Source organism: Hemibagrus wyckioides, linkage group LG03, assembly GCF_019097595.1.
Source record: "Hemibagrus wyckioides isolate EC202008001 linkage group LG03, SWU_Hwy_1.0, whole genome shotgun sequence".
Taxonomy (NCBI): domain Eukaryota; kingdom Metazoa; phylum Chordata; class Actinopteri; order Siluriformes; family Bagridae; genus Hemibagrus; species Hemibagrus wyckioides.
The window spans coordinates 33,105,647-33,120,828 of NC_080712.1; the positions used below are offsets into that span (position 1 = coordinate 33,105,647).

Genomic DNA, 15,182 nt, shown 5'->3' on the forward strand with positions numbered 1-15,182 from the left:
ATACACAGTGCAGGACGGGTCAGGGCTGTTTTGGCAGCAAAACGTGGACCAACATAATATTAGGCAGGTGGTCATAATGTTATGCCTGATTGGTGTATAGTTGCTATATACACATATATACACATATATAGTGCCATATACACACAAATATGTGTGCGTGTGTGTGTGTGTGTAAGAGAGAGAGATAGAGAGAGAGATGAAGATGGTGATTATGGCGACGTTACAGAGAGGCATTAGGACCCGGACGACTCCTGGCAGCTCTCTTTTGCCGTTCCACCTGTTGATCGTGCGCGTGCACTGTGCACGCGCTCCACAACGCGACCAGCTGCGCGCGCGGTGAAACAATGCGCGTTCCCCGCTCGTTTAAACATCATGAACTTTCGGTTTTTGCACAAATATGGCAGAAAGCGTCGTTAGACGAGCTACTAATTCAGAAAAAGTTAGCTAACTAACATTTCTTACTCGCAGCGTTTGGTCTGAGAAAGGTGTGAGGAGTTTCAGCGACGTTACTCAGGTTCTCAGGTTCGCCTGCGAGAACATTTTATACTGAAAAACATCCTGGATTAGAATAAAGACTTCATTATGGCCTTGGAATGTATTAAAAACTGCTGCAAGCTTTTTCTGGTGAAGGAGAAGGAACCAGAGCCTCAAAGTAAGTTGGAGAACTTCTCTCTCATTGCACACTAATAATAATAATAATAATAATAATAATATTAATATATGTTATTTGCATATAACTTATCCTAAAAACATAAAAAGATTATTTAAATAAATTTACTATAATCTGATTTGTTAAAGACTTTTTGAGCTGCCTTTCTTCAGCATAGATGTTGGAATATCATATAAGAGGCTGTGTGTAAAGTCAATAACGAAACAGGACCTAAACCTGAACCCTGTGGAGCACCTAACAGCACTTTTTTAGCTTCTAATGTATCTCGTCTGTGATTAAAATTTGCTTATTGCCATTCAAGAAAGATACTGTACATGTTTATCCAGGTTTGTCCTTGTTTGTCCACAATGGCTGTGGTTCATAAACATATCCAGAATTTCAGTAATAGGAGATTAGGCACTTCAGTTATGTTGTACATAGTACTTTTAGTCGGCCAATCAAATGACCCAGGATGGTCATCCTGGACCTGGAACTGGTCACAGTGAACAACGCCATCAACTTCCGAGGCAGTTTCATCATCCTTTTTCTTACTTTGTCCAACATTAGATGTTTTTGTGTCATTTCAGAGGTCAGAGAGGAGTGTTTTTTTGCAGTAAGACCTAAATCGAAAGTTAATGCTGTAATATTCAATACAGTTGGATTTTCATTAACCCTGCAGTAATTCATCCAGCACTGTCGATACACATGTTCATGCAGCAGTGTAAGTGATGTGTGTGCCCTGTGCAGTCATTACAGTTCGACCCTTTGCGTCGCCGCCAGAGGCCGAAGTGAAGAAAAGCACGTTGGGCGTCTCAGAGGATTATCTTCTCTCCAAACTGCCTCCTGATGGTAAAGAAATACCCTTCGTCCTCCCTTCATTCAGATCCTCCTACATACAGCCCCAAGAGATGCAGTACTCCAGCTACCAGGTCGGACTACAAGGTGAGCCCATCAAACCTTCTTTAGCAGCCATATAGACATTAAAAATTATTGAAACTTGATTCAATCATATTTATGGAGGGAGGAAGTGTGTAAAAAAGTGCATCTTACGTTTTTTTAAGAAAGAGGAAGAGCTGACAGAAAGACAGAAAGAGTTAGCGTTGATCATGTGACCGGCGAGTGTTCTTGTGTCATAAACTGTAACAACCAATCAGGTTGCAGTATGCAAATGAAGGACATCACTTGATTTGTTGTCTGTTTACTGTTGTTTTAGAGGTAAAGCTCTAACGTTATGATTTTCAGGACACTTTTGCAGTAACATGAAAAGATGCATTCTTTTGTGTTATTAACTTTAAAAGAGAGAAAAAAGAGTCTGGTGAGGAAACATGCATCTATGTCTGCTTTAATGTAAGTGTTTCATGGATATTTCATGTTAAATATTAAAAAAAATTATGAAAAAATATGTTCTATTATATTTGATATAACTAGTGCTGTGGTATAAAGGGAATCATGCACTTATATAAGTGTTATATAAACCTGAGGGTTAGAATAACTCTGCTTCTTCACACTGCTGCACTGATGATTAATTTCCCATAACAACACGGCCCGTTCCTTATTTATCAAACTGAAGGAGAAGGTGATGTAACAAGTAGTCATAAGTGTCCAGAGTCCAGAGACCTGGAACAGATGAACAAACACACGCTTTATGGCTAATCCAGTAACAGGAAGTTCATGGCTGTGTTCCAGCATCTGTCTCTTTTGTCTTCATCCTTTCCTTCAGGGAATCACCAGAACATTCTTATGACCTGTTCCAGTGTTTTATTGGCATGGCCAATATTTATTAAATAAAGGAAGCTGTGGAAGCTGGAGGAATTAAATCACTGTAGAAATTTCCCACAAGGCATTGCCTTTTTTTTAAAAAAATTTTATTTTAAGAAAATGAAAAACCATAGCAGTAAAATGCAACATGCTTCAAAAATTTAATTTGGGAATATTTAAGGTTTATATTTTAAAGTTTACTGTAATAAAAAGTAAAATGACTTAGCAAAATGCAAACAGTGCAAATTTGTCGAATTTCATTGTTCATCCATGTGATTGTAACGGAACAGGTTCAGCGAGAACCACGTACGCAGACAGGAAGGCCGAGCTGTCTTCTGCGGCTCTGTTCGCCTATGACCCCATTTCCCCCTTTAACCCGGCTCATGTGATCAGCTACGTATCCCCGAGGACCGTGAGACGACCCCTGATGAGAGGCGGACACGTGTCAGGTGAGTTGATTATGAAACATCATTTTACATCTAAAAAGGTTTTGTACTCTTATCAGACGAACAGAGACATTTGGGTTGGATTACCAGTGAGTTATTTTATTATCTATTTTTTACTACTATTATCATCCGAATATTGTACAAAATCTTAATTTTATGGATATGGATGTAATAACTAATAATATAACAACAAACAATATACACAAGATGCATAAGCCTGATTCAAAACAAAATAGAAACTGGGATATTTTTGTTAATATTTTATGAGAAATTTGTTATTGTTTAGTATTTTTATTTTTTTTAATTATAATATTTTTTTCCTGACCTACATTTACTTACTTACTTACTTACTTACTTATTTATTTATTTATTTATTTATTTATTTATTTATTTATTTATTTATTTATTTATTTATTTATATTTATATCTATTTAGTTTTTGTAATGCACTTAGTTCACGTAGCATATCCAGCTGGACACACCCGAACATAGAGAATCGCTCTGATTCATTCTTTAACAGGTTGAAGAAGGGACGGTTTTTAATGGAAATATGCATAGACTCGTCTGGGAAATCGTTTGGTATTCCCATATAGCGTATTCCTTCATCTTTCGTCACTTTATCTTTCTGTAAGGAGTCTTTTTCCCGTCTGGAGACGGCGCGAATATCCAGTTTCCTCATGGCATGTATCTGAACACCACAATCTGCAAATATTTACACTTCTTTATTTCCTTCAGTCTCTATAGACGTTCCTTACAGGACATACACAGGCAGGGCTTTACCCTGAAGCTCAAGCCTTAAGCCTGCTACTCTTGTGTATGTGTTGCACTGATTCTCTAGCCTTTTGCTGGTGTTTAACTCAAATCAGTTCAGTTCAGTTTGATTGGAGCGATTTAAACAATGAGCAGCTTTACAGAAAGAGTTCAATTCAGAAATGTCACATTTATAAATCTATCCCGAATGAGGAAATCAGAGGTGAAGCTGGTGAGAAAAACTTCCTGAGACCAAACCTGGACTCAAAAGGGATCATCTGGGTGACTCCGGATAGCGTGATTGTAAAATAATTTAGTGATATAATCAGTGATATGAGCATCCTGTGTATGTGAGGATCAGTTCTTTCTGAATTCATTCTAGTTTTAATTTGAAGTCGGCCTTGTTGAGAGAGAGAGAGAGAGAGAGAGAGAGAGCGACACACAGATTATTAGGTATTCTCTTTGTCATGTAATGGCATTGTGTGCAAATTTATTGTGGTATCATCCCAGCTCACCAAAACACTCAAAACCTCTGACTCCTCCACTGTTTACAAAAGGCTTGAAGACACAAATATATATTTTATCCTTGAATTAAATGTCTAGACTGTGTCTGAGTCCTGAACACTGATTGGATGGAGCACAGTCTTTAACAGCAGTATGTGAAAAATTAGGAGAGGGATGCAGAGTAAATGCAGCAGCATGCTAAACCTGTCACAGCTCCATATAAACATTTCTATTTAACGATCCATCGCACAGTTGCGTGATGAAACTGTCGCTTGGTTTCTCTCCTAGCCTTCGAGCAGAGCGTGAAGCAGAGACTCAGCGCCTCCATGTTGGATCTGTCCACTCCTCACGGCCACATTCAGGTGAGTTCAGCATCACATACTCACCTGTACACCTCCACCTGTTTCAATCAGTCTGGAAGCGTATTAACGATTGAAGGAAATAATCGTGTTTGTGACTTAAAATTTTGCATGACTGCTTAGTTTTAGTTTTTAAGCTAAGGGATCACAAAAGGTTGTTCCTATAAATCTGTATTAAAATGTTAGTACTATGTTTATAAAGATGTTATAACACATATATTACCTAGTAACGTCAAGGTTGAACACAGCTGTTAAATAGTGTCAATGGATCATCAGGACTCTTTCAGATTGTTATTCAAAGTTTCTGAAGTGTTATGAAGGTATGAAAACCTATCGTATCAGCTCGTAGATACAGACGTATAATCTGCTAGTCTTTTCTTGTGCGTTTTAAGCCGAAATATAATTCGCTTGGTGTGGAGTAAATATCAGCATGTGTTCTGGGTTGATCTAGCTGTCGTAATATACGTGGAGAGTCGGAGATTTTCTGTTCCTCTGTCTGGTTCGATTTGCTTTTTGGCCAGAACGAGATTCCAGAAATAGACCATGTTTACTCACGATATTAAAAAGCACATTTACATGCACAAGCCAAGTTCAGCTGGGAGAGTTATAAACGGAGGGTAAATCACACTGACGTCGCGTGACACGTCACAAAGCCAGGTGCGCTGGGCGAGGTCTCGCTTCTCACCTTCTCAGACGTTTAAATAACACTGAGTCAGCTTCTCACCCAGTCACCAGAAAGAGCGGATATTTGATATTTGATAACGGGGAATGCGTTAAAGCATCTGCATATAGACTGCAGGATGTGGTCAGGATTCCAGTATGAGCTCTACAGCAAACTCTCACGATGAAAGAAAAACACTTTTAGAGGATCATGATCTCGTCATGATCCTCTGGTCAACTGGTGGTTTTGGTGTTTGGATTCATGTTTTGTTGGAGCTGTAAACCTCATGGAGCAAGAAGTAATAGAAACAAAGAGTTCGGTGTCACCTGCGCCAGACTCAGGGAAGAGGCGTGGCCTAAAATATGAAGGCGGGGTTATACATTAGAAGCCATGTGGAAACGTTGAGTTTCTTTTTTTTTTTTTCTCTCGACACGTCGAATACGTTTCTGTATATAAATGCGTCCTCCAGTTTGCGTGTTCCACATGTATCTGGAAGCTCTCTATAGATCACTGGAGACCATTTCAGCTGTATTTTGATATAAATATATGACCCAGGGAGACGCCACAATGCATTAAATCTCCTTTACCTCAAAATCATTTCCAAAGTCTAGCCAGATAAGAGGCAGTGATCTGTCTGAGTGCATGTTTATTTACTGTGACATCGTTAACTTGCTTTCATATATTAATGGATCCATTAATTTTGTCATTTTAGACATGTCTGTAGACACTAAATCTTTTAATCTGGTGAAATGAATAACACTGAGAACAAAAAAAAAAAAATCTGGAACGACTTTTAAAATTCAGGACAGGGTAGTACTGTCATTTTGTGTAATTTACATGGAAGTATTTATATAAGATCTTACATAACCGAAGATTAGCCAACAATCATTATCTTGCATGTCAGGCAGCGCCGGGTCAGGACAGATCAGGACAGCTTAATTTGTAAAGATGATTCATCAGCTCTTCATCAGATCTTCATCATTCATTATATCTATGTAGTATGAGGAAGGATACACAGGTCACTGGTGCACCTCAGAGGTGGTTCTTTGCTTCCTTCTGGATCCTAGAAATGATTTATAAAATATAGGACTCCACTGGACATTTATTCTGATTCTAATGTGTGTGTGTGTGTGTGTTACAGCGCTATGACTCGGTGAACAGCGTCCCGAGCAGCACTTCCTCCATCCGGGATTCCTTTGGGAGCAGCCGCAGCATAGGTAACTCTTATAAATGATGGACAACCCCAGTGCTTCTGATCAGTCAGAGGACTGAAGGTTATTCATTTTCTATTCTTCATTCAAATCATTTTTAGAGTCCAGCACAGTGTCGAGTGACGAGCGGGAGAGGGATCTGGGGAAGGTGTGTGTGCGTGTGAGCTACCAGGAGGCGGTGGAGCAGGTGTGGATCACGCTGGTGCAGGTAAGATTACAGCTGAGCGCCGAGGAGCCGCTGCGTGTCACACACACACACACACACACACACACACACTGAGTCTTTGTGTTCGCTCTCATCCTCCTCAATACTCCCTCTGTCCAACACACACCATCACACACAATCTCCACTTTCAGCTTTTTCTTTCTTTGACCTTTCTCTCTTTCTCCTGTTTCCTTAACTTTTCTCTCTCTGTCTTTGGGTTTAGTTTCTCGCTTCTTATTTATTCCATTTTTGCTTTTTCACTTCTGTCCCTGTTTTCAGTTGGTTTTATTATTTCATTTTAATGTTATTTCTGTCCCTACATAAACCTCTTTTTATTTTTCAGTCTACTTTCTACTTTCTTTTTTTCTTTTTTTATTTTGGGGAAAATGCTTGTGCTTTCTCCCAATATCCAACAACCCCCTCTAACCACCCCCCATGTTTTTTTACTGCCACCATTGTTCTTTTTCTTCTTATCTCCCCTGGTTATCTGTTCAATTTTGTCTTTTCTTATTTTTTTCTTTTCTCACATGCCTTCTTCATATTGCTTGTTTTCTTTGCGCTTCCTCATTTCTGTCTTGTAACAGAATTTTTTTTCTCTGTGGCACGTATCTGTCTTTCTCGTGACCCCTTTTCTTGCTCTCTCCCTCATTGTCCTTCACCTCAGCAACATGTTTCTTGCTCAACGTTTGTCTGTAGCTTCCTGCACCATTTTTTTGACTCTTCAGTCACATTTTTTATTTTTCATCATTTATCACTCATCTATCAATATCTCTCATGATTTTTTCTGACTCGTGTGTGTGTGTGTATATATATATATATATATATATATATATATATATATATATATATATATATATATATAATATACAGATAATTTCTTATTTTTGTTTCCGTTTTTTGTTGTCATTTCTCTTTTTACCGTCTTTCCTTTCACCAGACCTTAACAAAACTGGTAATGATGACTAACTAAATATAACCCCGGGTTTAGAAAAGTGTTCGACTTGCAGATAAACGATGCAACTCAGGATAGTTGTATGTAGTGTGTACATTAATATATTTCATTAGTAATTATTCATTCAATTACTCAATTTGTTCTTTGAAAAGAATTCCTTAGGCTCACTGTGATACCGGATCCTAGTCCTGAATGCAACCTCTCTCTCTCTCTCTTTCTCTGTGTGTGTGTGTGTGTGTGTCAGTGTAAGGATCTGTGTGTGTACTCGGATGGTGGTGAGCAGCAGAGGGTCGGCTTTAAGGGGGTCATCACCATGGCGAAGCCTGTGCAGTTTAAGACTTCAGTGAAAGAGGCAACACCAGTAAGAGACAGAGCTTCTGTTACACACACACACACACAAACACACACACTGTGAACCCATGGGAAACACTTCACCCCAGTTCCCAGAATGTAAGAAATAGTAAAGCAGAGTTGTTGATTATTTTCCAAAATCAGTCCATGCATGCGTCACGTCAGCCTGTAAAGTGCACACGCTCTCTGTTTCAGGACTTGGTGTTTATGGAGACCTTCGTCTTCACTCTGAACCTGGAGCAGCTGCGTGGCTGTGCACTGGTGCTGCGACTGCAGACACACGCCCCTCGCAAGCGCACACAGGGCGAGTGTGTGTTATCTCTCCGTACGCTCGCCTCGCAAGAGACCGAGCGCTGGCTGGAGCTGAGTCCACCCTGCAAAACACACGTGAGCCTGAGCTCATCACGCCGCACTCATCCCTCATGTGTTCTCATATACTCACAGCAGCGGATATTAAAATGCCGAATTGCCAGGCCTCGCTCCTCTGTCCTCACAAGTTCAGAAGAGATTTAGAGCTCATGAACATCTTTTTCAGCCTTTTCACATGATTAAAATGTCCCTTCTTCCTCACAGAGACAAAACTCACAGCCGTTCATCCTGATTCTACCTGCTGTAGGCAGAAGGCTTCATCTTCTCTGTTAACAAGCTTACACAAAACGATTAGGAAAACTTTTTCACTAAACCTGAGCGTTGATATTAAATAAGTATTTAAGCACAGCATAAATATTAAGAGTTATTAATTATAGATAGCTACACATTGAGGTCTGGATGGGTAAGGATCTGCTTTATGCCTGCAGACATGTGGTGCTGTTCTGATGCCATGACTGTTCTTTAAGTCTGAGTTGTGATGTCATGACTGTTCTTTAAGTGTGAACATGAATAAGGGGAGAAGGAAAGGATCATGTTGATTAGACGTCCAGTGTGAAGCTTGTGAGTGTTGTATTTTTCTTTACACCGACTCCTGTAGGTTTGTCACGCCGAGCTCCAGTTATCCACCTGCTTCCAGCCCGTCAGCAGCAGGATCCAACTCCAGATCCTCAGCGCTCAGAACCTACCTTCATCATCCTCGCTCCTCACACAGAGTGAGTCACGTCTCTGATCAGGGCTGGGATCCATGTGTAGATCTTCTCAAACTCTATTGAACTGTCAAGAAAGTGTGTGTGCTTAGCCCCGCCTCCTCCTTCGATCTCTTCGTCAGATAAAAAGATTACTTACAGCTTTGCATGGTTAAGTGTTTCTAGCACTTACTGTGAACATCATCTGGTTTCCTCCTCAGGTTTCTTCGTGAAAGTCGAGATGTTCAGCGACGGACGCTTCATAATGAAGAGGAAGACGAAGCTGGCGAAGCCGTCTGGCGGGAAGGTGCAGTGGGCGGAGTCAGTGCTCCTGCCAATCACCAGTCAGGACTACAACGTTCAGCTGTCAGTCAAACTCTACAGCCGTGGATCTATACGCAGGAAGTACCTGCTTGGACAGGTGGGCGTGGAGATCAGGACATGCTCAGATGCTAAATAACGACTGTCTGTTGTGTAGCACGCGGCACATAACAAATGTGAATTTTAATGAGGCTCGGAGAAGGCAGGATCGTGATTGGTTATAATGTAGCGAGGAGGCAGGACTTTATAATTCTGTCATAGCTATGCTTATATTTAAATATCTGGAGTGTTAATTACATCACTGCACACACACACAGAGCACACACGCCAGCATTCAGGTTATTATTAGTTCAGCGGGGTCTGGACGAGGTTGAATATTTACAGGTTTATCACCGAGACGTGAGTGGTCACTGTGTCACAGCGTCACGTCACACTGCAGCACTGAGCGAAAGCGTGCGTTCCTTCTGTTTAAACATGTCTAAAAGCAGCACGTAAATTTTACTGCATCAAAAATCAAACACGTTGATGTGTTACTAATTCTCACGTGTGTGTGTAGGTCATCCTGGGTTTCGACAGCTCGGCACCGGACGCCGTGGAGCAGTGGACCGACTCCATCACACACCCAGAGAAAGTGGTTACAGCATGGCACCGACTGAGCCACCCCTGAGAGAGAGAGAGAGAGAGAGAGAGAGAGAGAGAGAGAGAGAGAGAGAGAGAGAGAGAGAGAGAGAGAGAGAGAGAGAGAGTGAGTGAGTGAGTGAGTGAGTGAGTAAAGGAGTGAGTGAGTGAGTGAGTGAGTGAGTAAAGGAGTGAGTGAGTGAGTGAGTAAAGGAGTGAGTGAGTGAGTGAGACAGTGAGTGAGTGAGTGAGTAAAGGAGTGAGTGAGTGAGTGAGTGAGTGAGTGAGTGAGTGGAGGAAAGACAAACAGGTGGACTGGGTGTGCACCTGACACTGAACATAGGACTGGAGCAACACACACACGCATACACACACATACACACATACACACACACACACACACACACGCACACATTTATTTTCACTGGGCCTAATTTTTCAAACTGGATACAAAGAAATTTATTCATAATCTGGTGTTAATGAAAATCCAGTGGAAGGTGAAGGTGATGAGTTACTGCGATTTGTTTAGCCAATTATCGAGCTTAATTTTTTTTTTTCAATTACACTAATTTGCCTTGTGTTTGGTGGGCGTGGCCAAAAATATTTACATAAAATTTTACAGACATTAGAAGCTGCTGCTCTTTGTGTGTACAGGACAAACTGTATATAGTTTATCTGAGTTTTCAGGTATGCGGATGATAAGAATGTGTATTTTATACTCTGGAACTATTTAAAGAATATAGATTTACTGTATAGAGTTACAGAGTAAAATGTTGTCATGAATATTTACATGATGGAGTCTGTGCGATGTTCATTATTGACCTCAGTGTGTGAGTTTCTCTCTCTCTGTCTCTCTCTCTCTCTCTCTCTGTCTGTTTTCCCTTCATGCCTCTGTTCATTTCAGTTAAAGTGGGGGGTGTGGCTTCTCTGCCTGTCAGTCCTAATAAAGTGGGTGTGGCCTCAGTATATGTCAAGTTCCTAACTGGCTGCTCTGCTTTTGATGATCGAGAGACACCTGGCAATTGTTTGGCAGTCCTTTTGAAGGAGGTGTGGCTTCTCTGTCTGTCAGTCATGGGGAAGGAGGTGTGGCCTCTGAAAATCCTTATGAAGAAGAAATGGATCTGTTCTTCCTATTGTCTTTCCTACTGATGGGCTTCAGTCCTACTGAAGGAGGCACAGCCTTTCTGCCTGTCAGTCAGAATAAAGGAGGCGTGGCTTTTGTGGCTGTCAGTTTTAATGAAGGAGGTGTGGCTTCTGTGGCTATCAGTCCTAATGGAGGAGGTGTGGTCTCTGTGACTGTCAGTTTTAATGGAGAAGGCGTGGCTTCTGCGGCTGTCAGGTTTAATGGAGGAGGCATGGCATCTGTGGCTGTCAGTTTTAATGGAGGAGGCATGGCATCTGTAGCTGTCAGTTTTAATGGGGGAGGTGTGGCTTTAGTGGCTGTCAGTTTTAATGGGGGAGGTGTGGCTTTAGTGGCTGTCAGTTTTAATGGGGGAGGCATGGCTTCTGTGGCTCTCAGTTTTAATGAAAGAGGTGTGGCTTCTGTAGCTGTCAGTCCTAATGGAGGAGGCTTGGCCTCTGTGGCTGTCCGTTTTAATGGAGGAGGTGTGGCTTCAGTGGCTGTCAGTTTTAATGGGGGAGGTGTGGCTTCTGTGGCTCTCAGTTTTAATGGAGGGGGTTCTGTTCTGCTGCTGTGGCTGTCAGTTTTAATGGAGGAGGCGTGGCTTCTGTGGCTATCAGTTTTAATTGTGGGGGCGTGGCTTCTGTGGCTCTCAGTTTTAATGGAGGAGGTGTGGCTTCTGTGGCTGTCAGTTTTAATGGAGGAGGCGTGGCTTCTGTGGCTATCAGTTGTAATGGGGGAGGCGTGGCTTTTGTGGCTGTCAGTTTTAATGGAGGAGGCATGGCTTCTGTGGCTCTCAGTTTTAATGAAAGAGGTGTGGCTTCTGTAGCTGTCAGTCCTAATGGAGGAGGCTTGGCCTCTGTGGCTGTCCGTTTTAATGGAGGAGGTGTGGCTTCAGTGGCTGTCAGTTTTAATGGGGGAGGTGTGGCTTCTGTGGCTCTCAGTTTTAATGGAGGGGGTTCTGTTCTGCTGTGGCTGTCAGTTTTAATGGAGGAGGCGTGGCTTCTGTGGCTATCAGTTTTAATTGTGGGGGCGTGGCTTCTGTGGCTCTCAGTTTTAATGGAGGAGGTGTGGCTTCTGTGGCTGTCAGTTTTAATGGAGGAGGCGTGGCTTCTGTGGCTATCAGTTGTAATGGGGGAGGCGTGGCTTTTGTGGCTGTCAGTTTTAATGGAGGAGGCGTGCCTTCTGTGCCTGTCAGTTACATTAAAGGAGAAGTAGTTTATCTGTGTGTCAGTCCTGGTGAAGGAGGCGTGATTTCCCACTTCACTTCCCACTAAACACCATTTAAAAATCCAACCAAACAGCTGATTTTTTAAAATTTTGTGCAGAAAACAGATTCACATGTTAATTTATGATGCTCAAACTTATGTGGAATTGAAACATTTTGCCTTTTTTGGCTGTTTACATCACGCCGTCTCAGAGGGAGAGGGAGATCTGGCAGTATTGTAGATTAATATCCTGTGTAGCAGTGTCCTGATGTTTACGAGACGGTTGATCAGGGGTTCGACTTGAACAGGTTGATGATGAGGTGAGGGATTGAGGCTTTCTGAGAGCAGGAGCTGTAATTTAAAGTTACCTAACTTCACACAAAGAGTCCTCAAAAGCCACACGCCTTGTTTCTGGGTCACAGACGGTTGACACACTTTTTTTTGGAGGTAAATAGACGGAGTTTGAAGAGGATTCAGTCCTTCAGTCTGTCCCGAGAGAGAGAGAGAGAGAGAGAAACACTAGTTTGTTCTGAAGTGCTCCTGGTTGCTGTAATGTCTGTAACAGAAATGTTTGTTCATGAAACTAGCTGTAAATGAGCATTTTATTGTGTACATGTTTGCACTAACGTCACGTTTACGCAGAGCAGATAGTCGTTATCTCTTTAATGCTATAGAACTGACATTTTAATGTGTGTTTAAACTTTATAGCTCTTTAGAACATATATGCAGGACAATGATGGAGTTTCTGAACAACATTTTGTTCTGTTATTATAATATGCATTTATTTTTGTCACGGTACCTGATGTGTGTACTCAGTGAGAAGTGATGGATCTTCTGTAACATTTACACTCTACAATGTTGTAGAATCTGTATTTTGTCATCTGTTTATTTTATTAAAACTTCACTACTGAAGGAAAAGCTGCTCAGTCTCCGTCCCGTCCGTGTATTTCTCCAGTTCATGGTCAGGAGAGAGGGGGTGCCAATACTTTACACAGATAGCACTGATTCCTCGTGTGTGTGTGTTTGCACATATCAGTAGTGTGTGTGTGTGTAGGTGTGTTATTCATGCTGAACTGGATTGCTGGTGTGTGTCTGCATCCGGGAAGAGGTTTTTTTTTTTTTTAATTGACATCACCATTTACGTAAAGATTATTTGAACAGAGTTAATGGTTACTCTCTTGGAGTCACACCTCACACACACACATTCTTATTTTAGGATTCCAAATGCAATATATTCTTATCTACAGATAATCACTGTGTGTGATGTGAAAATACTTTAAGTGGAAAGGTGTGTGTGTGTGTGTGTTTGCTTTAACGAATGAGCAGTCTGCAAAATTTCTACCTAGAATGTCTACACAAGACTTTGCTTTTGTTTGTCCTCTACACACACACACACACACACACACAAACAAACAGCCTAACACAACTGTGACCAATGGACCAATGACGATAAAACTCTGTGTGTGTGTGTGTGTCCATCCATCCATCCAAGAGTACTTTTAATTAAAAGAGGATCAGGGTCGTGTCCTGGTTCACCATCTTCTAAGCAGGATCTGAATTCCAAGCCAAGGACAACACACACACACAATAAAACTGCAGTGGAATCCATCAACCTTATATGTGTTTTGTGGTTTAACCCACGAGTATTTATTTACTAGCGTGTTGTGCATTTATTTACATCACGACTTCCCAGCGCAATGTGAATTTAAGAACAGATCGTTCTTGCCCTCTAGCGGCGATTAAAAGCAACTACTGCGATGCTACTATATTTATTTCGCCACCAGAGGGCACTATTATACCATTATGTTATGAAGTACGGGTTTATTTTGTTTTCTTTCATTATTATTATTTTTATATAAATATACTGCTTTCTTTTCTATCCAAATGGCGCAATTTTTTCAATGAAAATATTTTTTAGAAACCTTAGAACTTATTAAAATAATAAAATGTAATAAAATATATAAATCTAATATGGAAATACAAATAAACTAAACAATAGAATATAGGATAATAGCTTGACAACAAAGCAAAGCAAAATAGTTTTTAAATACCTAAACCTTTAACCTGCGTGATTATGTTTTATATAATTAAAGTATTTTCGTGTTTTTATATTTATGAGTTAATATCACCGTAAGCTGTGAAGTTTGTAGCAGGTCTTTACTGCTTTTAATCACAATCACTGCTTTTTAATCATAATTAAAAGCAACTACAGCGATGTCACTACATTTATTTCGCCACCAGAGGGCACTATTACACCAATATATATTTTATTTTTATTTTATTTCTTTTTTTTAATGACGCCACAGCTTCCTTTTCCATCCGAACGACGTATTATTTTATATGAAAATATTTTTAGAAACCGTAGTAGTTATTGAAATAATAAAGTGTAATTTTACATGAAACCCTGTGTAATGAGTCAGTCAACAACAACATGTACATTCAGGAAATGGTCTCCTGAGGCTGAGGAGATGCTGTGGGACTGTTTTGAGTGTACTGACTGGAGTGTGCTGCAGGAGCCCCATAATGGTGACATTGTGGAGATCACACAGTGCACGACAGCCTACCTCAACTTCTGTATGGACATCATTGCACCTGTTAGACCCGTGCGCTGCTTCCCAAACAACAAGCCTTGGATTACCAGCGAAATCAAGCTTCTACTGAACCTGAAGAAGGTGGCTTTTAAAGACGGTGACAAGGCTGAGCTCACGCGCATTCAGAAAGAACTCAAGTTCAGTCTGAAAGAGGCCAAGGAGACATACAAAATGCAAGTGGAGATGAAGCCGCAGGAAAACAACACGAGGGAGGTCTGGGATGTTATGAAAACCATCACAGGCTGTAAAAAGAAGGACGGCAGTGTAATAGCTGGGGATGTGGCGAGGGCAAATGAATTCACCAGGTTTGACTGCCTCACTACTTTACCAACGACTGTCTGTCCTGTTAACACCTCCCCTCTCTCTCAACTATTGTCTCAGTCCTCACCCACACTACAGCAAGGAGTCCCACTGCCCCCCACCA

At 41.1% G+C, this 15,182-nt stretch overlaps 1 protein-coding gene across 1 annotated transcript; it reads left to right on the plus strand.

The window, feature by feature from the left end:
• The first annotated feature begins 304 nt into the window (after positions 1 to 304).
• LOC131351340 (tandem C2 domains nuclear protein) lies at positions 305 to 13,089 on the plus strand. The gene is made up of 11 exons (XM_058386740.1): positions 305 to 652; positions 1,397 to 1,591; positions 2,698 to 2,856; positions 4,395 to 4,468; positions 6,268 to 6,343; positions 6,439 to 6,545; positions 7,739 to 7,855; positions 8,041 to 8,232; positions 8,813 to 8,927; positions 9,122 to 9,321; positions 9,778 to 13,089. Exons 1-11 carry the CDS (start codon positions 583 to 585, stop codon positions 9,886 to 9,888), a joined length of 1,416 nt encoding a protein of 471 aa, XP_058242723.1. The 5' UTR covers positions 305 to 582; the 3' UTR covers positions 9,889 to 13,089.
• The last annotated feature ends 2,093 nt before the right edge of the window (positions 13,090 to 15,182 follow it).